This window comes from Eptatretus burgeri, chromosome 6 (genome assembly GCF_056783735.1).
Source record: "Eptatretus burgeri isolate ZD-2024b chromosome 6, Ebu_testis_v1, whole genome shotgun sequence".
In the NCBI taxonomy this organism is placed as follows: domain Eukaryota; kingdom Metazoa; phylum Chordata; class Myxini; order Myxiniformes; family Myxinidae; genus Eptatretus; species Eptatretus burgeri.
The window spans coordinates 93,518,182-93,544,868 of record NC_140966.1 but is presented as its reverse complement, the minus strand read 5'-3'; the positions used below and the strand labels follow the sequence as shown (position 1 = coordinate 93,544,868).

General features: G+C 49.5%; 1 protein-coding gene and 1 long non-coding RNA gene across 5 annotated transcripts in view; one reads left to right on the top strand and one right to left on the bottom strand.

Moving 5' to 3' along the window:
- The window catches only part of CBARP (CACN subunit beta associated regulatory protein), a 28,189-nt gene extending 21,009 nt beyond the window's left edge, over nt 1-7,180 (bottom strand). For 3 of the 4 annotated variants that reach the window (XM_085886250.1, XM_085886252.1, XM_085886253.1), the window contains exons 1-5: nt 6,817-7,180; nt 3,399-3,564; nt 2,931-3,080; nt 417-562; nt 71-132 (exon numbers count right to left, since the gene is read on the bottom strand). In XM_085886250.1, coding sequence (XP_085742376.1) covers nt 71-132; nt 417-562; nt 2,931-2,957 — 235 coding nt within the window. In that variant the 5' untranslated portion in view covers nt 2,958-3,080; nt 3,399-3,564; nt 6,817-7,180. The remainder of the gene's footprint in view (nt 1-70; nt 133-416; nt 563-2,930; nt 3,081-3,398; nt 3,565-6,816) is intronic. The other variant, XM_085886251.1, reaches the window with a different exon arrangement.
- LOC147025356 (uncharacterized) lies at nt 7,002-25,807 on the top strand. The gene is made up of 3 exons (XR_015059468.1): nt 7,002-7,140; nt 14,077-14,309; nt 25,579-25,807. It is a non-coding gene; the product is annotated as an uncharacterized LOC147025356 (long non-coding RNA).
- Nucleotides 25,808-26,687: the final 880 nt, after the last annotated feature.

Here is a 26,687-nt window from a genome sequence, read left to right as displayed (position 1 = left end):
ACACACAAATAAATTTTGATCCCAATGAAAACATCACTATGGTGTTTGGGTAGCTCTAAGAAAGGTTCACCACGTGGTTGCTGTCCTTCTTCAACATACGTTGTCGTTGTTTTGTCAGCATCGTCATCGGCCCTGATGGGTGAGAAAAAGATACATCAGTTGCTACACATGTGGAATCAAACACAATGTTGGGTGCGGTGAGTTGAGGAAGTGGAACATGGAAAGGGGGCAAATCAAAAATTCCATAATTTCTCTGTACATAATTATGTAGAGAAGCCAATTCAAGAATAATAAACAACAAAAAAGATTTTCGAGATTAAAGGCATGCATGGATGCTTGTTGTCATTCCAGCAGAGGGAAACAGCAGGCCCAAGATGTCAGCTTTGTGCCCTTGTGGCACAACCCCTGTCAAGTACCGCTCGTAACGATGACCCTCACAACAGCGCCTGCAGATAAGCAGCAGGCCCGAAATGAGGAGAAGCCCACCACCAACAAACACCGATGCCAGCACCAGGAGCGGAAGCTGCCCCTCAGGTGGTGAAGTCACGGCTGGAGGAACCACCTATAGGAAATGGGAGAGGATGTGACAAAAACATCCAAGGACACTTTTACTGCTTTCTAAGGGTCATCATTGCCAAAAAATATAAAATTTAAACAACAAGGATTCCGATTGCCCATGATGTTTTGTTCCTGAAGGGGAGCCTAGTTGTAATGCACCCCAGACACAAAGATCCAAAAGACAGTTTTGCCCTGTATCCGCAAAGCTTCAACTGATCCGTGCCATCTCCGTTGTTTGTATGCAGCAGAAGGCGGCAGGATAGCATTATTGGCTGAGGGCACAGGTGTGCCGCTGTTGCAATGCCCTCTACAGGTTACAGCAGGAATTTGGAATTTGTTCCGGATGCCGGCGATAGCTCGCCTACTCTTTGCCAAGGACATTGTGGGATCTTTATTGTCCACTGATGGATTCTGGCAGATGGAACGCGAATATATCGTCCATCTGAGGGACGGCACACACATTGATGAATCACCTTGCCTGTGAAACACCGGGATGACAGTTTATAGCTGGGTCGACATTCAAACCCAGGCGAGAAAGCTTAAAAACGAGTGTGAGCACCTCGAGGCCATCCCATCAGCCCGATCCATGCAACGGTGTCTTACCAATCCTGCTGATTACACAGACTTCTGGCTCTAATGTCAAACACATATAATTTACAATTCAAACAAGCTTAAAGCCAAGATTAGGAGCTTAAAGGTTGCGATGTAAATTGTGCCTTTCGCTTCTGTGCTGCGGTTGAAGGGAATTTGCCTTTCACCTTAATTACCCTCGACTAGACTCACCAACAATACCTATTCAGGCCTGCCCTCCCTCGGCCGAGAGGGATTTGTGGAGGTTTCAAGAAAGCAATATTGCAAGTCCACAGAAATACCACCTTAGGCTATGATGTAAAAGGAGAAGTTGGAACAAAAAAAATGGCAATCTTATTATTAATGATCAGGGTTTGATACAAAATGGCAGAAGTCTCATTCAGTTGAAATTCCACAGATTAGCATAGTGTATGATTGACCATACGTTATAAAACCTGGGATATCATAATTATCACGGTTGTCCTTCGTAGCGAAAGAATGACATGTCAACGACCTGAGACCGTGAATTTGTGTACAGTGTGTCAGCTGTTGAGCACAACACAAGCACACTCGGAGATAGCGAGCAGTCTAACCCGGCGTCGAGGGATCTCCAGGAAGACCAGACCACTTGCTTTAGGCGGTAATTAAACCTCCCCCTATAGGATAGGAGGAGGCTCATTACCTGTTGTAGGGTTTGTTTCTCCAATCAGTGCACCCAGTTTTTAATGGTCCCTTCGAGTTTCTTCGACCCTTCGGAGTTCTGAACCACCATTTAGAGTTTAGACAAAACGACAAAATTCCCTTTGTTTTTTTCTGCCAATTTCCAAGCTGTATCTGGCTGGGACTTTTGGAATTAAATTTTGCATCAATAATGGGAATACAAAGTTTGTGAGGTTGACGTAATTTTATTTGACCTTGACCGATTTTAAGGCCATGATCAAATTATAGTCATTTACCATATTTCCCCAACAACTCCACTAAGGTTTGTCCGAGCAGAATGAAATTGCCCTTTCAAGATATTAGATAATCAAGAGCGAAACGCATTTATGCTCAATTCACACCACACCCCTCCGGGTGAAAGGTCAAGGTCAAATGGAGGTCTGAAAAAAATTCCGAGTTGCTCGTAATCACTCAATTTCGCCAAAGTGGAATCTCCAAAGACCGCTTGGCCTTCCAAGATGTTCTTGCATCATTATAGTGCACCTGCACTGAGGTTGTTCACCTGACATTCAATTTGCGTCCTTGACTTACCTTTTCGGATTGTGACCTAATTAACGAACATTTTTGATCATAACTTGAATAATTTATTCCCATTTTCATGATATTGAGTTTTATGGACAGAATTTAGATGGGGACACATTTTCTTAATTTACACTCGATACCGAAATATTGAAGGTCAAATGGTGGTCCAAAAATAATAACAATAAATGTCCATCATTGGATCATGGGTGCCGGGAGAGGCTTACCCTTGGCGATCGCACATATGGAGTTGTAATTTTTTTTCAGGGTGCCGGCGATAATTCGCCTACTCTGCACGAAAGACGTGCCAACATTAACCTATACCAACAACCACTGCTGGCAGACGGGTCCTCCGACTTGTCGTCGTTCTGACTGATGGTGCACACGACGATGAATCACCCGGATGACAGTTCAAAGACGGGTCAAGATTCGAACCCGTCCATCGGAACAACGAGAGGGAAAAGTTCCCAGCAGGTGACCCGCCAGCCTACCTGGGATATCGAAACTGGGTTTTGTTATACCATGAGAATAATCTGATGCTGCGTCGGGAGATTTCCACGTACCGTTCCGTTCTGCGTCCCCACAATCATGGCATGGCGTGTTGGCGCTGTCCGTCAGTCAGACCACAATCAACAGCACCGCAGGGGAAGTGGAAGTTTCTGGAGAAGGCCCAAGTATGGATGTGGGTAACCAGAACCAAGTTCCTTATGATACTGGAACATTAAAAAAAAACATTTAAAAACGAATGCTTTTCAAAGCAAAAACAACCAACTGGCTTACACAAGCGATGATAAACTGAAATTGGATTTTTGGAGACTATACTGGTTGCAAAACAAGCTCAACCCATTACTAAGTGGACAATCACAGGCACAAAAGTGACACAATGACATGAGCTTGCATTTCATCATTTGTCAGGATTTGTTTATATTCCGACCCTCGCAGTTAGCTTCGTTCACACGTTTATCTTCTCACGTATCTGCCCCTGAAATCGCACGTCTGAAGGTTTGGTTCTCAAAGCTTGCCTTTCTTACCCCGAAGCAATTTCGAGAGTGTAGAAGATGCAGCGGAAGAAGTGGGGTCGGGGTGCCTGTAGTCCGAAGGATTGAGGAAGGCCGTCTTGCCGTGATGGGAACAGGAAGGCAGGGGAGAAGGCGATGCTCAACGGAGCCAGCTTGGGTTTATGGTTCCAAATTCTTCCTGCGGTACCGGACGGAATATCAAGCATCCCTCGCGATCGTTTTCTGTTCCAAAACTCTTTGAACAATCCTTAATGAAGATGACAAACATAACGTCTGGCTTGATGTTAATTTGCATAAATAATACAACAACAAAAAATATATTATTTCAAATCCCGAGAAAGCTCGGCCTTTGCAGGTGTTTGGAAATGATGCGTTTTGGGCTCGAGAAGGAATGCACTTCACATCGAACAACCGGAGGGCTCGACGTTAAATATAATTACCTCCGCCACCGAAGGTGTTCACCACCTGTTTGTCTGTCTGTCTGTCTGTCTGTCTGTCTGTGAGCAGGATATCTCAAAAAGTTCTGGAGGGATTCGGACAAAATTTGGTTCACAGGTTGGGTGTGTGACAAGGAAGAATCGATTCGATTTTGGTGAAGATTCAGATCGGGCCTATCATTGGGATAGAAAGCGTTAACAGTTTAGCGTGGCGGAGGTATACGATCTTTCGAGTGCCGTTCTAGTTGTTCAAGTTGTGATTGGACAATTATTAATGGTGGCATGAGATTGTTATCTTCCCAAATGAGATATTTTAAAAGATTTCAAGGCCAAATGAAAGACAAAGGCAGAACTAGTACTCGACACCAATTGTGAAGGCAAAACTACAAATTATCTCAGAGGTCGCAGTATCAATGTGGAAATGTGTGGCCAAGCCTTGAAATGTGGTTTACAGGCCCTAACCGCGAGCCAAAGCAATGAAGCATAATCTAAAGGACAGGACAAAGCAAAAAGGCCCAGCTCTGATGCTCTGGTAACCCTGTCGTCGTTTTTGTAGACGATTCCGCACCGTGTCATACCGCACCCCATCCCACTGACTGATCAGCAGACAGCAGCTGCATCAGTCTCCTCTGCTCATCTGGAATTGACTAGATGCTGGTGTGATAAATGGAAGATCTCTTTCAACATACTGGGCTGACCATACATCAAAACTAGCCTCAAAATTAAGCCGTAAACGGGGCAACCTCCATCATTCCCACCCTACAACGTAGCCCAATGGAGTTCTGCTCTCCCATATGGGCTGGTGCACCAGCATCACTCCTGGATTCCATGGAATCTATGGTTCTCAACATATTATTGGAACTTCCCAGGATGAAACCGAAGCACAATGTCTGCTGTTCTCACATCATAGGAAAGCCCGTGGCCCTTTTTAACCACCTCTCCTCCAATGTAACATTCTCATCTAATCCTCTGACACGCAACAACTCCAGGATGAACTTATTCTTCCAGTAACCCTACACTAGTTACGCTTTCTAAATACGAATCACTAGACACCTCAACTCTTCTATTTCTTGCTCCTCATATTGGTTGCATTACTTCCCTGAGGCTGTTCCATGCCCACTCTTCCCTCCAGTGCTTCAGCACATCATCCCCCATCCCTTCCCACAATCTTTGACCCTGCCGAGCCCAATCCTCTTACTCGCAGGTTGCAGTGTTTCGAAACCCCCTCCTTTCTCGCTCTTTGTTCATTTCATCGCTCATTGTGTGCAATTGCCCCCACCCCACTGCTCGATATCAGTTAACATCCTCAGTTGCCTCGCTCTTCCATGAGCATCAAACTTGCAATGGAAAAAAAAAATCGTAATTTACATTTCTGATACGAATCATTCTCCCAACGGGTCAATCGGCACTTGGATGGGTCTGTGTCGGTTTCAAACTTGAGCTCATTCTACCGAAAGGTCAACGAGCGTCTCCACGCCGTTTATCCAAGCTTCACAGACGTCCTACAGGTGAGTCGTACCTGTTCGAGGGAAATGTGAAGCTCACTCAAACCGTTCATTCTGCTCATAAAAGCAACGATTCCGCCAAATGACAACGGCTCTGTCGTTCAGCTCCGCTGGACAGGCAGGCAGGTGGGCGAATAAACCAATATGACAGAAAGAATGACAAGGGCATGGATGGCTCAGGAATACATTTGCTTTTGTACCGATATTCTGGCAGGAAGAAACTCAACGAACGTGTGCCATAAGCTGGTGGGGACAAGAAACTCTATAAAGTGGCTTTGAAAAACCGTTTGCCTTGTCAGCATCAAACGAGAGGTGGAAACGAAGCCCACGCAAACAAGCAGCAGTGGCAGAGATAAATGGGGGGTGTTTGGCACCGTTCTTCTCTTCCTGGATGAGTAAGCGGCGGTGGGACTGCATCTCCAGCATGGTTGTCAAAAGCTCACTGAATCAACAAGAAGCAGCAAGTGGGCATGATGGTACGAAATGTACAGCACAGTCATCACAATGGCACATCCTGGTCACGGCGGTGGATTTATAATCACATTCATACCAACTACTCGTGCTACTTAATCATGTCGTGTACGAAGGTGCGGAATTGAAGGGAACCAAGGGTTGGGAGGAGATGGGAGTAAGAGGGGTAAAAGATGGATAATTATGGAGCACACTGAGTGGGTAGGGGGTGAGGGTTAAGATTCCACCATATTTGCATACGTAATAGATAGACAAATTATTACATACGCAGGCTGGGGGTGGTGGGGGGGGGATTTTGAAATGCGGATTGGAAGGCAAGAGAAAAGCTGAAGAAGGAAGGGAGATGATGGCAGACACAGGAAAGAAGGCTTAATTGAGTGATACCGACAGTAAATGAAGAAGGGATTGAAGGAAACATCGAGTGGGTGAAAAATAAGAGAACGAAGAGGGAATTGCAAAAAAAATAATTAATTAATTGATATTTAAAAAAGGGGGAGGGGAGCGTGATTCGAACCAATAAGAGGCGACTGAAATGAAAAAGCATAAAAGAATGAAGTGGAATCAAAACGATCTGCAGAGGAATGACATAGAATGTGTGAGAAATTATTGAAAAGGGAAATTGCTGACAGGAGCCAATGCCAAATGTACTTTTAATTAAAAAAAAAATTTACACAATTATATTTCCTTCGTAATTCATTCCTTATTCATTCGTATAGAGCGCTTCACGTCTGTGGGAGCACTTTTTGCAAATCACGTTCCACGACCTTCATTACGTACAACTATGAACCGTGATCATCAGAACTGTTGTACGAGCGTTATAATAGATAATACTGTGCAATATAATCACTTGTACGACAATATCGACCGTGTATGGATGATGTACGACGTCAGACAAGACGGACAAAAGGAGAAACGATGAATAAATCTATGTCCGCTTCATGAAATTAAACTCGGAACAAGCGTTTGATGACGAGAGTGAAAAGCGCGCACTCATAACTCACTCACTCACTCACTCACCGCCATCATGAGACGATACGTCCCTCCGACTGTCCCTGTCCCTGTCCCTGTCCTCGTACGAGCACGGCACTCACGTCCCAAATCGGTCTGTCCTTCTGTACCCGCCGTCCATAGCTGCTGCTGTGCTTGTTCATCGACGCTTCCTCGTCTCTTTGGATTCTCCCTTTCAGCCTTTGCAGCCACTTACGAGCTGCTCTCTTGATCTCTCGCTGTGCGATCCTCCGTGTCGATCTCGATTTCTCTCTTCCTCGATCGTTCGTCAGCTGTTCCTCACTCGCCTGCGCCGCCTCTTCGCATTCACAAAACCCATTGATGAAGCTCAAGGTTTTCCCACCCACTCACTTCCTCCCCACCACCTCCCCTCTTCCAAGCCCCTCCCCACCACCTTTCCTCCAACCTAATCCCTCCCCACCACCTCCCCTCTTCCAAGCCTCTCCCCACCACCTTTCCTCAACCCTAATCCCTCCCCACCACCTAACCTCAACCCTAATCCCTCCCCACCACCTAACCTCATCCCTAATCCCTCCCCACCACCAAACCTCTTCCTTAATCCCTCCCCGCCACCTCCCCTCTTCCTTAATCCCTCCCCGCCACCTCCCCTCTTCCAAACCCATCCCCCCCACCTTTCCTCATACCAATATCTCCCAACCACCTTCCCTCATCCCAATATCTCCCAACCACCTTCCCTCATCCCAATATATCCTCACCACCTTCCCTCATCCCAATCCCTCCTCACCATCATCCCTCATCCCAATCCCCCCCACCAACTTCCCTCAACTGAATCCCTCCTTACCTCCTTCCCTCATCCCAATCACTCCCCACTACCTTTCCTCATCCCATTCCCTCCCCACCACCTACCCTCATCTGAATCCCTCCCCACCACCTTCCCTCATCCCAATCCCTCTCCACCACCTTCCCTCATCCCAATCCCTCTCCACCACCTTCCCTCATCCCAATCCCTCCCCACAACCTTCCCTCATCCCATTCCCTCCCCACCACCTTCCCTCATCTGAATCCCTCCCCACCACCTTCCCTCATCCCAATCCCTCTCCACCACCTTCCCTCATCCCAATCCCTCCCCACCACCTTCCCTCATCTGAAATCCCTCCCCACCACCTTCCCTCATCCCAATCCCTCTCCACCACCTTCCCTCATCCCAATCCCTCCCCACAACCTTCCCTCATCCCAATCCCTCCCCACAACCTTCCCTCATCCGAATCCCTCCCCACCACCTTACCTCGGCCCAATCCCTCCTCACCACCTTCACTCATCCCAATCCCTCCCCACTACCTTCTCTCATTCCAATCTCTCCCCACCACCTTCCCTCATCCCAATCCCTCCCTACCACCTTCCCTCATCCGAATCCCTCCTCACCACCTTCTCTCATCCCAATCCCTCCCCACCACCTCCCCTCTTCCAAACACCTCCCCACCACCTTTCCTCTTCCCAATTTCTCCCAACCACCTAACCTCATCCCTAATCCCTCCCCACCACCTTACCTCAGCCCAATCCCTCCCCACTACCTTCACTCATCCCAATCTCTCCCCACTACCTTCCCTCATTCCAATCTCTCCCCACCACCTTACCTCATCCGAATACCTCCCCACCACCTTACCTCTTCCCTCATCTCTCCCCACCACCTCTCCTCATCCCAATCTCTCCTCACCACCTTCCCTCATCCCTGATCCCTCCCTACCACCTCTCCTCATCCCGAATCCCTCCTCACCACCTTACCTCATCCCTAATTACTCCCCACCACCTTCCCTCATCCCAATCCCTCCTCACCACCTTCCCTCATCCCAATCCCTCCCCACCACCTTCCCTCAACAGAATCCCTCCTCACCACCTTCCCTCATCTCAATCACTCCCCACCACCTTCCCTCATCTCAATCACTCCCCACGACCTTTCCTCATCCCATTCCCTCCCCACCACCTTCCCTCATCTGAATCCCTCCCCATCACCTTCCCTCATCCCAATCCCTCTCCACCACCTTCCCTCATCCCAATCCCTCCCCACCACCTCCCTCAACCGAATCCCTCCTCACCACCTTCCCTCATCTCAATCACTCCCCATTACCTTTCCTCATCCCATTCCCTCCCCACCACCTTCCCTCATCTGAATCCCTCCCCACCACCTTCCCTCATCCCAATCCCTCTCCACCACCTTCCCTCAACCGAATCCCTCCTCACCACCTTCCCTCATCTCAATCACTCCCCACTACCTTTCCTCATCCCATTCCCTCCCCACCACCTTCCCTCTTCTCAATCACTCCCCACGACCTTTCCTCATCCCATTCCCTCCCCACCACCTTCCCTCATCCCAATCCCTCTCCACCACCTTCCCTCATCCCAATATCTCCCCATCACCTTCCCTCATCCCGAATCCCTCCTCACCACCTTCCGTAATCCCAATCCCTCCCTACCACCTTCCCTCATCCGAATCCCTCCTCACCACCTTCTCTCATCCCAATCCCTCCCCACCACCTCCCCTCTTCCAAACACCTCCCCACCACCTCCCCTCTTCCAAACACCTCCCCACCACCTTTCCTCTTCCCAATTTCTCCCAACCACCTAACCTCATCCCTAATCCCTCCCCACCACCTTATCTCAGCCCAATCCCTCCCCACCACCTTCCCTCATCCCAATCCCTCCTCACCACCTTCCCTCATCCCAATCCCTCCCCACCACCTTCCCTCAACCGAATCCCTCCCCACTACCTTTCCTCATCCCATTCCCTCCCCACCACCTTCTCTCATCCCATTCCCTCCCCACCACCTTCTCTCATCTCAATCACTCCCCACGACCTTTCCTCATCCCAATCCCTCTCCACCACCTTCCCTCATCCCAATATCTCCCCATCACCTTCCCTCATCCCGAATCCCTCCTCACCACCTTCCATAATCCCAATCCCTCCCTACCACCTTCCCTCATCCGAATCCCTCCTCACCACCTTCTCTCATCCCAATCCCTCCCCACCACCTCCCCTCTTCCAAACACCTCCCCACCACCTTTCCTCTTCCCAATTTCTCCCAACCACCTAACCTCATCCCTAATCCCTCCCCACCACCTTATCTCAGCCCAATCCCTCCCCACCACCTTCACTCATCCCAATCCCTCCCCACTACCTTCACTCATCCCAATCCCTCCCCACTACCTTCCCTCATTCCAATCTCTCCCCACCACCTTCCCTCATCCCAATCCCTCCTCACCACCTTCCCTCATCCCAATCCCTCCCCACCACCTTCCCTCAACCGAATCCCTCCCCACTACCTTTCCTCATCCCATTCCCTCCCCACCACCTTCTCTCATCCCATTCCCTCCCCACCACCTTCTTTCATCTCAATCACTCCCCACGACCTTTCCTCATCCCATTCCCTCACCACCACCTTCCCTCATCTCAATCCCTCCCCACCACCCTCCCTCATCCCAATCCCTCTCCACCACCTTCCCTCATCCCAATATCTCCCCATCACCTTCCCTCATCCCAATCCCTCCCCACCACCTTCCCTCATCCCAATCCCTCTCCACCACCTTCCCTCATCCCAATCCCTCCCCACCACCTTCCATCAACCGAGTCCCTCCCCACTACCTTTCCTCATCCCATTCCCTCCCCACCACCTTCCCTCATCTGAATCCCTCCCCACCACCTTCCCTCATCCCAATCCGTCTCCACCACCTTCCCTCATCCCAATATCTCCCCATCACCTTCCCTCATCCCGAATCCCTCCTCACCACCTTCCCTAATCCCAATCCCTCCCTACCACCTTCACTCATCCGAATCCCTCCTCACCACGTTCTCTCATCCCAATCCCTCCCCACCACCTCCCCTCTTCCAAACACCTCCCCACCACCTTTCCTCTTCCCAATTTCTCCCAACCACCTAACCTCATCCCTAATCCCTCCCCACCACCTTATCTCAGCCCAATCCCTCCCCACCAACTTCACTCATCCCAATCCCTCCCCACTACCTTCACTCATCCCAATCCCTCCCCACTACCTTCCCTCATTCCAATCTCTCCCCACCACCTTCCCTCATCCGAATACCTCCCCACCACCTTACCTCTTCCCTCATCTCTCCCCACCACCTCTCCTCATCCCAATCTCTCCTCACCACCTTCCCTCATTCCTGATCCATCCCGAATCCCTCCTCACCACCTTACCTCATCCCTAATTACTGCCCACCACCTTCCCTCATCCCAATATCTCCCAACCACCTTCCCTCATCCCAATCCCTCCTCACCACCTTCCCTCATCCCAATCCCTCCCCACCACCTTCCCTCAACCGAATCCCTCCCTACTACCTTTCCTCATCCCATTCCCTCCCCACCACCTTCCCTCATCTCAATCACTCCCCACGACCTTTCCTCATCCCATTCCCTCACCACCACCTTCCCTCATCTCAATCCCTCCCCACCACCTTCCCTCATCCCAATGCCTCTCCACCACCTTCCCTCATCCCAATATCTCCCCATCACCTTCCCTCATCCCAATCCCTCCCCACCACCTTCCCTCAACCGAATCCCTCCTCACCACCTTCCCTCATCTCAATCACTCCCCACCACCTTCCCTCATCTCAATCACTCCCCACGACCTTTCCTCATCCCATTCCCTCCCCACCACCTTCCCTCATCTGAATCCCTCCCCACCACCTTCCCTCATCCCAATCCCTCTCCACCACCTTCCCTCATCCCAATCCCTCCCCATCACCTTCCCCCAACCGAATCCCTCCTCACCACCGTCCCTCATCTCAATCACTCCCCACTACCTTTCCTCATCCCATTCCCTCCCCACCACCTTCCCTCATCTCAATCACTCCCCACGACCTTTCCTCATCCCATTCCCTCCCCACCACCTTCCCTCATCTGAATCCCTCCCCACCACCTTCCCTCATCCCAATCCCTCTCCACCACCTTCCCTCATCCCAATCCCTCCCCACCACCTTCCCTCTACCGAATCCCTCCTCACCACCTTCCCTCAACCGAATCCCTCCTCACCACCTTCCCTCATCTCAATCACTCCCCACTACCTTTCCTCATCCCATTCCCTCCCCACCACCTTCCCTCATCTCAATCACTCCCCACTACCTTTCCTCATCCCAATCCCTCTCCACCACCTTCCCTCATCCCAATCACTCCCCACCACCTTCCCTCATCCGAATCCCTCCTCACCACCTTCCCTCATCCCAATCCCTCCCCACCACCTTCCATCAACCGAATCCCTCCCCACTACCTTTCCTCATCCCATTCCCTCCCCACCACCTTCCCTCATCTCAATCACTCCCCACGACCTTTCCTCATCCCATTCCCTCCCCACCACCTTCCCTCATCTGAATCCCTTCCCACCACCTTCCCTCATCCCAATCCCTCTCCACCACCTTCCCTCATCCCAATATCTCCCCATCACCTTCCCTCATCCCGAATCCCTCCTCACCACCTTCCCGAATCCCAATCCCTCCCTACCACCTTCCCTCATCCGAATCCCTCCTCACCACCTTCTCTCATCCCAATCCCTCCCCACCACCTCCCCTCTTCCAAACACCTCCCCACCACCTTTCCTCTTCCCAATTTCTCCCAACCACCTAACCTCATCCCTAATCCCTCCCCACCACCTTACCTCAGCCCAATCCCTCCCCACCACCTTCACTCATCCCAATCCCTCCCCACTACCTTCCCTCATCCCAATCCCTTCGCACCACCTTCCCTCATTCCAATCTCTCCCCACTACCTTCCCTCATCTCAAACTCTCCCCACCACCTTCCCTCATTCTAATCTCTAACCACTACCTTCCCTCATCTCAAACTCTCCCCACCACCTTCCCTCATCCCAATCCCTCTCCACCACCTTCCCTCATCCCAATCCCTCCCCACCACCTTCCCTCATCCCAATCCCTCCCCACCACCTTCCCTCATCCCAGTCCCTCCTCACCACCTTCCCTCATCCCAATCCCTTCGCACCACCTTCCCTCATTCCAATCTCTCCTCACCACCTTCCCTCATCTCAATCACTCCCCACCACCTTCCCTCATCCCATTCCCTCCCCACCACCTTCCCTCATCCGAATCCCTCCTCACCACCTTCCCTCATCCGAATCCCTCCCCACCACCTTCCCTCAACCGAATTCCTACCCACTACCTTTCCTCATCCCATTCCCTTCGCACCACCTTCCCTCATCTCAATCACTCCCCACGACCTTTCCTCATCCCATTCCCTCCCCACCACCTTCCCTCATCTGAATCCCTCCCCACCACCTTCCCTCATCCCAATCCCTCTCCACCACCTTCCCTCATCCCAATATCTCCCCACCACCTTCCCTCATCCCTATTCCCTCCTCACCACCTTCCCTAATCCCAATCCCCCCCCACCACCTTCACTCATCCGAATCCCTCCTCACCACCTTCTCTCATCCCTATCCCTCCCCACCTCCTCCCCTCTTCCCAACACCTCCCCACCACCTTTCCTCTTCCCAATTTCTCCCAACCACCTAACCTCATCCCTAATCCCTCCCCACCACCTTACCTCAGCCCAATCTCTCCCCACCACCTTCACTCATCCCAATCCCTCCCCACCACCTTCTCTCATCCCAATCCCTCCCCACCACCTTCCCTCATTCCAATCTCTCCTCACCACCTTCCCTCATCCCATTCCCTCCCCACCACCTTCCCTCATCTGAATCCCTCCCCACCACCTTCCCTCATTGCAATCTCTCCTCACCACCTTCCCTCATCCTATTCCCTCCCCACCACCTTCCCTCATCCCAATCCCTCCTCACCACCTTCCCTCATCCCAATCCCTCCTCACCACCTTCCCTCATCCCAATCCCTCCTCACCACCTTCCCTCATCCCATTCCCTCCCCACCACCTTCCCTCATCCCATTCCCTCCCCACCACCTTCCCTCATCTGAATCCCTCCTCACCACCTTCCCTCATCCCAATCCCTCCCTTACCACACTGAATAAAAACATAAATGGACGTTGTACTTCAGACGGTGCTGCGTGTATCGAACTCCACAACAAGCCGAAGCTGGTAATCCTGGGATTCCTGGCTTTGATGGACCAAATGGTGTCCCTGCGTCGATGCTCCATGGAAGGAAGGGAACGCGTCCATGACGTCATGACTTTAATTTTCAATTCGAACGGGACGTTTAGAAATGACGTTTTTCTCCCCGTAAACCTGCGAGACTGTCGGAAGTTTGTCGCACAAGTCGCTTTTTAAACATACCGAACAGCATGACATCGTCACGTGACTGTTTAACCCTTCAACAGGCACTTCACCGCACGAGCTCGTCCATCCGAGGCGTGTCACGTGACCCTGACGCGTGTTCGCGCCCAATTTCGTGACGATGACCCGTCATGCCCTCCGGTCGATGGCTGCATATCATGGAGAGTAACGATTACCTCAGGCCCTGGTTGGTTACACGGTTTCACATTGTCAACCTCGATCCTCGATGTTCACGTTTGACCGTTCAACATCCCAGGATGTCCTTCACGAAGAGCAGGTGAGTTATCTCCGGTATCCCAAATCAATTCCATGAGAACTTGGTTTATGAAACCTTCCCCAGGCCTGTTAATTATGATGAACCTATTAATATATAAACGGTGGTGGTTTAAGTGGTGTTGATGTGATTCTGTGCTAATCCCGTGGTTGCTCCCTCCACAACGGTCGTGTCGGATGGTCGTGCACATGGTGGTCCCAGTAGAGATCTTGATCCCATCCTTAAGCTTTCACCGTCAAGACTCTGGCACAATGCTTATCAAAACATGTATAATCCATCATGGTGATGTTCAAACTTTCAATCCAAGTTATTCAAACTGCCAATGGCCGAGAGCTGTGTGTGCACACTCCTCTCGAGAAGCTGTCTTGCCTGGGTTTGAATCCTGGCCAAGCTAGAAACTTGTCGTCCTGGTGTTTCACAGGCAGGGAAGTTCGTGCCAGATGACCATGTGCCGGCACTAGTCATCACATCCAATCCCATCACATCCCATCACATCACATCCCATCATCCACCCTATCCACCCCATCCCATCCCATCCCATCACATCCCATCACATTCCATCCCATCACATTCCATCCCATGCCATCATCCACCCTCTCCACCCCATCCCATCCCATCCCATCCCATCCCATCCCATCCCATCCCATCCCATCATCCACCCTCTCCATCCCATCCCATCCCATCCCATCACATCCCATCACATTCCATCCCATGCCAGCATGCACGCTATGCACCCCATCCCGCCCCATCCCATCCCATCCCATCATCCACCCTCTCCACCCCATCCCATCCCATCCCATCCCATCACATCCCATCACATTCCATCCCATGCCATCATCCACCCTATCCACCCCATCCCACCCCATCCCATCCCATCCCATCATCCACCCTCTCCACCCCATCCCACCCCACCCCCTCCCATCCCATCCCATCACCCCCCCTATCCCCCCCATCCCCTCCCATCCCCTCATCCACCCTCTCCATCCCATCCCATCCCATCCCATCACATCCCATCACATTCCATCCCATGCCATCATCCACCCTATCCACCCCATCCCACCCCATCCCATCCCATCCCATCATCCACCCTCTCCACCCCATCCCATCCCATCCCATCCCATCACATCCCATCACATTCCATCCCATGCCATCATCCACCCTATCCACCCCATCCCACCCCATCCCATCCCATCCCATCATCCACCCTCTCCATCCCATCACATCCCATCACATTCCATCCCATGCCATCATCCACCCTATCCACCCCATCCCACCCCACCCCATCCCATCCCATCCCATCATCCACCCTATCCACCCCATCCCATCCCATCCCATCATCCACCCTCTCCACCCCATCCCATCCCATCCCATCATCCACCCTCTCCACCCCATCCCATCCCATCCCATCATCCACCCTCTCCACCCCATCCCATCCCATCCCATCATCCACCCTCTCCACCCCATCCCATCCCATCCCATCATCCACCCTCTCCACCCCATCCCATCCCATCCCATCATCCACCCTCTCCACCCCATCCCACCCCATCCCATCCCATCCCATCATCCACCCTCTCCACCCCATCCCATCCCATCCCATCATCCACCCTCTCCACCCCATCCCACCCCATCCCATCCCATCCCATCATCCACCCTCTCCACCCCATCCCATCCCATGCCATCATCCACCCTATCCACCCCATCCCACCCCATCCCATCCCATCCCATCATCCACCCTCTCCACCCCATCCCATCCCATCCCATCCCATCACATCCCATCACATTCCATCCCATGCCATCATCCACCCTATCCACCCCATCCCACCCCATCCCATCCCATCCCATCATCCACCCTCTCCACCCCATCCCACCCCACCCCATCCCATCCCATCCCATCATCCACCCTATCCACCCCATCCCATCCCATCCCATCATCCACCCTCTCCATCCCATCCCATCCCATCCCATCACATCCCATCACATTCCATCCCATGCCATCATCCACCCTATCCACCCCATCCCACCCCATCCCATCCCATCCCATCATCCACCCTCTCCACCCCATCCCATCCCATCCCATCCCATCACATCCCATCACATTCCATCCCATGCCATCATCCACCCTATCCACCCCATCCCACCCCATCCCATCCCATCCCATCATCCACCCTCTCCATCCCATCACATCCCATCACATTCCATCCCATGCCATCATCCACCCTATCCACCCCATCCCACCCCACCCCATCCCATCCCATCCCATCATCCACCCTATCCACCCCATCCCATCCCATCCCATCATCCACCCTCTCCACCCCATCCCATCCCATCCCATCATCCACCCTCTCCACCCCATCCCATCCCATCCCATCATCCACCCTCTCCACCCCATCCCATCCCATCCCATCATCCACCCTCTCCACCCCATCCCATCCCATCCCATCATCCACCCTCTCCACCCCATCCCATCCCATCCCATCATCCACCCTCTCCACCCCATCCCACCCCATCCCATCCCATCCCATCATCCACCCTCTCCACCCCATCCCTCTCCACCCCATCCCATCCCATCATCCACCCTCTCCACCCCATCCCATCCCATCATCCACCCTCTCCACTCCATCCCATCCATCCCATCCCATCCCATCATCCACCCTCTCCACCCCATCCCATCCCATCCCATCATCCACCCTCTTCACCCCATCCCATCCCATCCCATCCCACCCATACTCTGTTCAGAGCGTTGGTGCTGCCGAATGTCTCCTGGGCTATCAGGCATATTCCTGGACAGGTCACCACTCCGACACTGGATACTTGAATGGCTCAATCATCGCAGCAAGCTGGAACTCGTTTTGCCGACCTCGGAATGATGACAGGCTGAGTCAACCCCACCTGGTATTAATTCAACGGGTGAGCGGGATTTGAACTCAGGACCCGAGGATCCCAAGCCTGCCACCCTAACCATTAAGCAAACACCAGGCATAACGGTCATCCGTGGACAGTAAATATCCCTCAGTGTTTTTCATGAAGAGTAGGCGAGCTATCATCGGCATCCTGCGCAAGTCATGACTTGTGATGTTCTGAATGACTGCTGCTAAGGCAATGGCAAACCACCCAGAATCACCTCTTGCCAAAAGGCTGCATGATGATGATGATGATGATGATGATGATGATGATGATGATGATGATGATGATTATTACACTGGAAAGAAATTTTTCTCTTTCGGAACGTCATCTTTTCGTCACCAACAGCTGGGTGTTTAAAATGACCAAACATGAATAAGCATCGCATTCCGTCGCCTGAGGATGTTTCACCCATTAACTCGAACCTCGGATGATAAATAGCGTTTGAAAAGGTATTTTCGACATTCCATTAAAAGCATTTCATTAATAAAAGCCCGACATCAGTTACCATGGCGTGTGCTTATGACGTCACCTTGAAATGCCTTTGGAGAAAACGTGTCCTCGGGCGTTTTGAAGCGTCCAGCATGCAGGACGCCAACTCGGGAAGCTTTATAAATGTTCATTTATTTATTTTGTTTGCTTGATTATTTATTTATTTATTTATTCGGCTTGACGTTACAGCCGACGACATCCCCATTCACGCTAACCGTGTCCAAGCGGTACCGAGCTGTGTGCGAGTTGCGTACAATCAGCGACGACCCTGCGGTGCAGCTGCGATTCCCAATGCAGGGCCGACGATGACTATCAAAGGACGGTGTCATGCAGGGGGCGAAGCAAGCCGGGGGTCCGGGGGGCACATCGTTATCCATTCCGACACGTCATTCAACCTCCCACTACGTCATGACTCAGTGCCTCCCACGCACCCTGATCCCGCATCCCCAAACCCCCTCCGCTGATTCAATCATCTCCTGCGATACGAACATTATTCCTGCTCTCGCCCTCCTTGGCAAGCCCTGAGTGTAATCACGCAGGTAGAATGTGTACCACCTTGACCTTTGTGAATCCATTATATTTTCGTTGCCAAAAAGCATGCCCTTCACGTGTGTTTCGTCCATGCGTCTGTGATGACCATATGTTGCCACTGAACATAAAAATGGATCAAAAAAACCATTCTCATGAGAAACCCATTAACCTTATTTTGAATCACGGGGTTTCAATGTCCGTGTTGTTAAAGAAGTCTTTCCTTCGACCGATCGCTTAACCACCCGCAGCAAAACTTCCTTGTTTCACTAGATGGTGCAGAGGTTACCTCTGAGCTGTCAAGTCGAGGTTCGATTCCTGACCTGACTATCGCCTTCGATTGGCGCTTATCATGAGGCAGGGCGTTACATTACAAAGTGCGCCGTCCCTTGGGTGGACCTCGTCGGCTGGCATTAGTTAGACGATATCAAAGATCTCACGGTGACTCGTGAGGAGTAGGCGAGTTATCCCTGTCACCTTCATTGGAACATCATGCCTCGCCAACAGCATCGTGAAAGATTTGACCCCTAACCGTTGCACATCCGACCACAAAATAAGGTGGACGGACGGAACTTGGCAGACAGTTTGAGTGTGTGTCGAGGAAGAATTGATTCAACTTTGATGAAGATCTGGATCCAGATCCGGGCATGAGAGTTTTTTTTAATTTTTAAAGTGATTCTTCACCATTGAGAGAATGGGCCAAAAAACACATCTTCTTCTTCTTCTTTCGGCTGCTCCCGTTAGGGGTCGCCACAGCGGATCATCCGTATGATCCGCATAGTGATTTGGCAGATGTTTTACGCCGGATGCCCTTCCTGACGCAACCCTGGTCGCCTCTTACGACACAGGGATATAGTACACTTATTTTAACCAGGGTATACACCGGCCCAGTACACTGGTACTCATTTCGCCGACCTCGGAAGGATGACAGGCTGAGTCAACCCCCTGGTGTATTAATTCAGTGGCCCAACGGGGCTTGAACTCAGGACCTTTTGGATCCCAAGCCGCTGCCCTAACCACTGCACCAACACCAGGCTTGGGCCAAAAACCACATAAAGCATGATATTTCAAAGACTTATTGAGCCCCATATGTTCTACTTGATCAAGCATTACATGGTGGAGGTATGCACTCTAAAGAGTGACCTTCTAGTTTCATGATTCTTTCAAATCAAACCTAACATGGAGTCTTCACAAACTACTCCAACGTGATAAAGCTAAAAAAATTCAGATAAAATGTCAATAAGTTAAATTAACAGAGAAAATCAGATGATTCTCAGTTACATTAGTATGCAAACTCTTTACCTATTGAACCCAAAATCAGTTAAGGAACAAATTATTTGTTTAAAAGGTTACAAAATAAGTGTAATAAGTTTCACCTGTATGTAATCAATGGTTTAACTTAAAAATTAATCTCCCCCACTTATCGAAGGAGTTTTAAGGTGAAACTCACTCGGTAAAGCAACAAGGACAACATGAAGACCAAGGAGTTTTCCAAAGAAGTCAAACATAAAATAGTGGAGAAACAATGTTCAGGAGAGGGTTATCAGAGATTTCAAAGTCACTCGTTATCCCTTTATGCCTGGTGTTGTCTCAATGGTTCGGGTGGTGGGCTTGGGATCCTAGGGTCCTCAGTTCAAATCCCGCTCAGCAGTTGAATTCAATACCAGGTGGGGTTAACTTGGCCTGCAATCCTTCCGAGGTCAGCAAAATGAGTGCCAGCATGCTGGTACACTGTGTCGGAGTGGCAACCCATTCAGCATTGTGCCCAATAGTCAAGGAGATGCTTAAGCAGCACCAACGCTCTGCACAGAGAGAGTATGGTCCCAATCTCCTCCTCACTTGGTCAACCAACAAGGACAACATGAAGACCAAGGAGCTTTCCAAAGAAGTCTGACATCAAGTGGTGGAGAAGCAACGTTCAGGAGATGGTTATAAGAAGATTTCAAAGTCACTCGTTATCCCATGATGCCTGGTGTTGTCTCAATGGTTAGGGTGTTGGGCTTGGGATCCAAGGGTCCTGAGTTCAAATCCCACTCGGCTGTTGAATTAATACCAGGTTGGGTTGACTCAGCCTGTCATCCTTCTGCAGTCAGCAAAATGAGTACCAGCTTGCTGCGATAATTGAGCCATTCAAGTATCCTGCATCGGAGTGGTGACCCATCCAGGATTGTGTCCAATAGCCCAGGAGACTGCTTCGGCAGCACCGACGCTCTGCACAGAGTATGGTCCCGATGGATGGATGGATACCATCCAGACTCTCCAGATCAGGTCACCCATCCAAACTCAGCAGCTGGACAAGCAGGAAACTGGTTTGAGATGTCACTGTAAATCCAACAATGACTGAAAGATCCGCAAGGCTCGATGTTTGAGATGGATGTCAGTGTTCATGAATCAACATGTCCCATGCCCTTCACAAAGCTGGCCTTGATGGACAGGTGGCCAGAAAGAAGTTATTACTGAAAAAGACACATCTCAAAGCTCGTATGGAGTTTGTGTAAAACATCTGAATGATCCTGCAGGTATGTGGAGAAATATTTTATGTTCAGATGAGACAAAAATTGAACTTTTTGGTTTAAATTCAAAGCTTTAAGTCTGGCACAAGCCTAACACAGTGCATCACGCAGTCAACACCATCCAAACTGTCAAGCATGGTGGTGGCAGCATCATTTTATGGGGCTGTTTTTCATCAGCAGGGGCTGGCAAGCTTGTCAGGATAGAAGGGACTATGGGACGGTGTAAAATACAGGAGAATCGTTAATGAAAACCTGCTTGAGTCAGCCATGAATCTGAAACTGGGTTGGAGATTCACATTTCAGCAGGACAATGATCTGAAACGCAAAGCTAAAGCCACACTGGATTGGCTGAATAAGAAGTAAATAAATGTTCTTGAGTGGCCCAGTGAAAGTCCTGACTTTCCCAATTGAACATTTATGACGAGACTTGAAGATTGCAGTCCATCAACGATCTACATCAAACTTGGCAGAACTAGAGCAATTTTCACGTAAATAATGGGCAAGGTTTTCACCATCTCACTGTGCACAGCTGGTAGAGACCTACCCAAAAAAGACTCGTGGCAGTCATTGTTGAAAAAGGTGCTTCCACCAAGTACTGACCCCTGAGGGGCTGAATACTTTTACAACCAATGAATTTTGATTGTACATGTGTTTTACAGGTATTCTTGATATGCAACCTCCTTAAACTATAACATTGTTTAGTTTGATCCCTTCATTTATGAGTTATGAATGAAAATGTTCATTTGGAAAAATTGTTTCTAAGTAATTCATCTAAATGTGTCATTATTGATAGGGGGTGATGGGGTACTTTTGCAGGACACTGTATGATGAGCGGCTTAAGGAGAGAGTGTTTTATACACTAGAAAGGAGGCTGTTACGAGGGGATATGATGGAGATGTTTAAGATAATGAAGGGAATAGACAAATAAGTGCAGAATAATTATTCAGCAGAGTAGAGAGTGATAGAACCAAGGGCCATAGCCTGAGAGTAAAGAAGAGGAAAGTTAAAATGGTAACAAGGCAGGGAGGGGACTTTCACTCAGATAGTATTTAATGCATGGAATGTCCTCCCCGGAAAGGTAGTGTTGATAAGCTTAAATTAGAATTAGATAGGTACCTGGAAGTTATGGAGATAGAGGGGTATAGGGATGTTGGCAAGACCTTTAGGTAGTTCGAAAATGGGTGGGTGATTGTGTGTATCTGTGCGGAGTGTCAGGTCTCTGAAGGTCTCATCAAGGGATGGTGTGTGATTGGTGTGGTTGACGTTCTCACCCAAGAAACACCTTCGCCCACCAGCAGGAAAATAATGATAATAAAATAAATAAATAAGTAAATATTTGTAAACATTAAAAAAAATATTGAGAGAAATATATTTCCCCATTTTTATTTTGACACCCTTGAGCATGCCACATTGTTCTCATCCCCACTACTCCCCTCATTCTCCTCAATTACATACGTCGTTTTGACAGATATACAGTGTGTATATTTATATGTATATATATATATATATATATATATATATATATATATATATATATATATATATATATATATATATATATATATATATATATATATATATATTGTTGTGGTTGACAATTCGCAAACCACCATTCAGGTCCCGTAGGTGAGATATCTCTGTAAGTATATGTGTAGTTAGGCCCAAACCCATTGTTTAGAGGGAATAAATGTCATTCATTCGGGCTGCGACCCTTCAGGATAGCCGTTTTTCTTTTACTATCTTTATTTTGAACCAGCCGCCATTACTACCACCACAACCACCACCAACCACGTCTCAACAGCCATCACACAACAACCACCAACCGCAACGCCGCTTCACAACCACAGCCACGACCCTTGCCGTCACATCTCGCTCTCGCAATCATCGCATCACCGCCATTCCCGCGCCGCTTGTGGGCACCGATCCTGGACTTCGACAGGGCGCGCACCGAGCAGCGGGTGCAAAAGCACCGGCCTTTCTGAGAAATCGGATCAAAAACGATTCACGCCCACTTCTGTTCCGTCCTATCGGCGAGCGTGGGGCGATTTGGCCCCGCCTCCAGGTGCGTCGGAGTATAATCGCTATATGCAGATTCGCGGATCAAAAATCATTCACGCCCACTTTTCCTCTGTCCAATGGGGAGCCAGCCAGAGGTGAAGGGTCGAAGGTGAAGGAGCGAAGCCCCGGGGGCTATAAAGGGCCGCGTTCACTCGCCGAAAGGGAGTAGTTGAGTCAGTCAAGGAGAGTTGAGAAGAGAAGAGTCAGAGAAAGCAGTTGGACGGAGCTGAGAAGAGTGGAGAGTTGGAGAGTGGTGGTGGCGGCGGCGAAGGCAGTCGAGAGGGCGCTCGTGTCAGAGTCGGGGAGCTGCGGAGAGGGGAGGCCGGTAACGCGACCGAGGTCGCGGTGGAGACGCTCGTCGCGGGACCCAAGCCAGCGAGATATCCTCATTCCCCCGAGCATCAACAACCCCCTCCTGTTTCCCCCCGCGCTGAGATAGTGTGAGAAGGGGGCCCCGTTCCCACCCCATTTCCAGGCAGTTCCAGCGAGGCCCGCGGAGTCGGGGCGCCGCCGCCATCTTGCGGCTCATCACCAGACGGGTAGGCTCGACGCGGTCTTGGCCCCAGGCCCGTCTGCCCCCTCATTGTTGAGGGTGGTCCCTTTTTCTTTTGCTTTGAGTATATGTGTTGGCGGCGCCGTCTGTGAAGTAAAACTGTATAAGTGTTGCCGTGTGCTCGGTAGTCGGTAGTAGATCTGCATTGTTGCATTTGCTTTTTGTGCAGAATTGTTGTGCTTCTTCTACTTTTACATTTGCTTTTGGTGTATAATTGTATATGTGTGCTTTCCGTTTGCCGCGGAATAAATGTGCTTTATGTTGAACTGTTTTTCCCGTTTCGCTTCGTCTTTTCCTTTATTGAATCTCCATCTTACTTCACGTAAAGGGTTGGTCGTGGGCTAAATACGCCCAATAATTAATCGAACCGTCGAGGTTGACGATAACACCACTCGGTTATCCCGATAGTACGGAACGGGTCGCTTAAAGTGGCCTGTGTCCGAAGTCGACCTGCGGCGAGGTGCGATCGCCCGGTCTACCCTCCGTGTGGGTACTTAGGTAGGTCGAATTTGGCGAGCAACCCTATCCCACGCGGGGGGCCGATTGGCACGATCGTGGTGAGGCCGAAAGGCCCACCCGTGACTAGTTCCCGGCGTTAGTCCGAGAGGGTCACGACGGGATTGTCCGTCCGGTGGGCGACGTGCCGCGATTCGAGTTACGTGGCCGCTCGCACGCCGGCGGGCGCGAATCCGCAACTATATATATATATATATATATATATATATATATATATATATATATATATATATATATATATATATATATATATATATATATATATATATATATATATATATATATGTCCTGTTGTTGGTGTAGAACAGGCATGATGATCAGAATGGCCTCCTCCAACATCGAGCTTCCTTGTTAAGTGATTCTTCACCATTCAGAGATGAGGCCAAAAACGATATGTAGCTCGATATTTCAAAAAGTTGTGGATGAGTTGGGTAGGTGACAAGAACAAGCCAATTCGATTTTGGAGGTCCGGATGCAGATCCGGCCCAGCAAGTGGGATACAAATTGGGAACTGTATACCGAGTGCCATTCAAGTTGGAGCTGTTTTGTTCGTAGTAGCAGAAGTGGTGGTGGTGGTAGTAGTAATAACTTCCTTTATTTGTGTTGTCTTATTGGTGTGACCACTTTGGCTCCTCCACCTCCTCCTTCGTATGCAGTACAAGGCTGCGGGTAGCATCATTGGCCGAAGGCGCGGCTGTGCCTATTACCAGTACGCTGGTACTCATTTTGCCAACCTCGGGAGGATGACACACTGAGTCAAACCCACCTGGCGTTAATTCAACGACAAACAGGGGGTTTGAACTCAAGACCCTAAGATCCCTAGCCAGCAGCAGGCTTCAACACTTTGGCATTCCGTGTTCAAATCCCAAAGTGTTGATTTGTCCATCGTCTCCTGATATCGTTGTGATCCATCTAAAAGGTAATACTGTACTATATAGTAGGTCCTCATGTGCAAGAAAACACAAACTCCACCATGATCGTCAGACCAATGTAAACCCTCACAGACTAACATCTCCTTGGAGATAAATGATGCAGAATCACAAAGTTTCCCCCCTGGTAATGAACCTGACTATTCCCAACCTGACTCCAAAATATTGGATTCTTCCACTGTTGATGTTTCATCACAAAGTGTATTATCTCTGGACGTCAACTTGGGCATCACATCTGCTGCCATTATCTGCTGGAGGTGAAAGATCCTTCAGTGCAGAGAATTGGACCAATCAACACATTATACGGGATTTGAAGCCAGGAAATCGTAGCACATATCATAATATGAGCTCAGTGCTCAAATGGGAACACGAATCTGAAACTAGTGCTTTGGTCTTGCATTGCTTTTGCAGCCTGGACGGATATTTTTAAAACCCATTGTTTATGCATTGTTTTTGACCTGTAATCAATTCAACCTTCCGTGCAAGTGTTTTCCTGGAGCATTTCGGAAATTGCACATAAAAAGGGAAATGAAAAGTATTTGGTGAAATGCCTACCGGAGAAAACAACAGATGCATTGTGGGTAGCTGTCATTTAAACGCACAACGTGGGCTGCCTTACAACCTGAGGCTGATTCATTTAATGAAACAAAATCCTTGTCTGTGAACATTTCTAACAATGTACATTCAAAACCTTGGATGATAACGTGGGTAATAACCCATGACCGAACAGTTTGGATCTCCATGGTGTTGCTGGTCCTTTGTCTTCACGGTCTGTCACGCAGGCAGTTGGACCGTGGCGATTCAGTGACTGCATCTGAAGTCGGTTTAAAAGCCTTCACGCCAAGCTTATTCCAGGAGAGACGAATTTCTGTCCTCGGTTCAAGGGGAGAGATGCAAATCACTTCAAGACAATGTATATACTGGTATGTACACGAGTGTGACCGAATTTTGCTCGTCACAGTATTTAGCATGATTCCTTCACCTCCTGCCATCATTCACAGGTATATATATATACAGCTCTGGAAAAAATTAAGAGACCACTGCAAAATTATCACTTTTTCTGGTTTTACTATTTATAGGTTTGTGTTTGAGTAAAATGAACATTTTTGTTGTATTCTATAAACTACTGACAACATTTCTCCCAAATTCCGAATAAAAATATTGTCATTTCGAGCATTTATTTGCAGAAAATGACAACTGCTCAAAATAACAACAAAGATTCAGTGTTTTCAGACCTCAAATAATACAAACAAAACAAGTTCATATTCATTTTTAAACAACACAATACTCATGTTTTAACTTAGGAAGAGTTCAGAAATCAATATTTTGTGGAATAACCCTGATTTTCAATCACAGCTTTCATGCGTCTTGGCATGCTCTCCACCAGTCTTTCACATTGCTGTTGGGTGACTTTATGCCACACCTGGCGCAAAAATTCAAGCAGCTCGGCTTTGTTTGATAGCTTGTGACCATCCATCTTCCTCTTGATCACATTCCAGAGTTTTTCAATGGGGTTCATGTCTGGAGATTGGGCTGGCCATGACAGGGTCTTGATCTGATGGTCCTCTATCCACACCTTGATTGACCTGGCTGTGTGGCATGGAGCATTGGCCTGCTGGAAAAACCAATCCTCAGAGTTGGGGAACATTGTCAGAGCAGAAGGAAGCACGTGTTCTTCCAGGACAACCTTGTACGTGGCTTGATTCATGAGTCCTTCACAAAGGCAAATCTGCCCGATTCCAGCCTTGCTGAAGCACCCCCAGATCATCACCGATCCTCTACCAAATTTCTCAGTGGGTGTGCGACACTGTGGCTTGTAGGCCTCTCCAGGTCTCCGTCTAACCATTAGATGACCAGGTGTTGGGCAAAGCTGAAAATTGGACTCATCAGA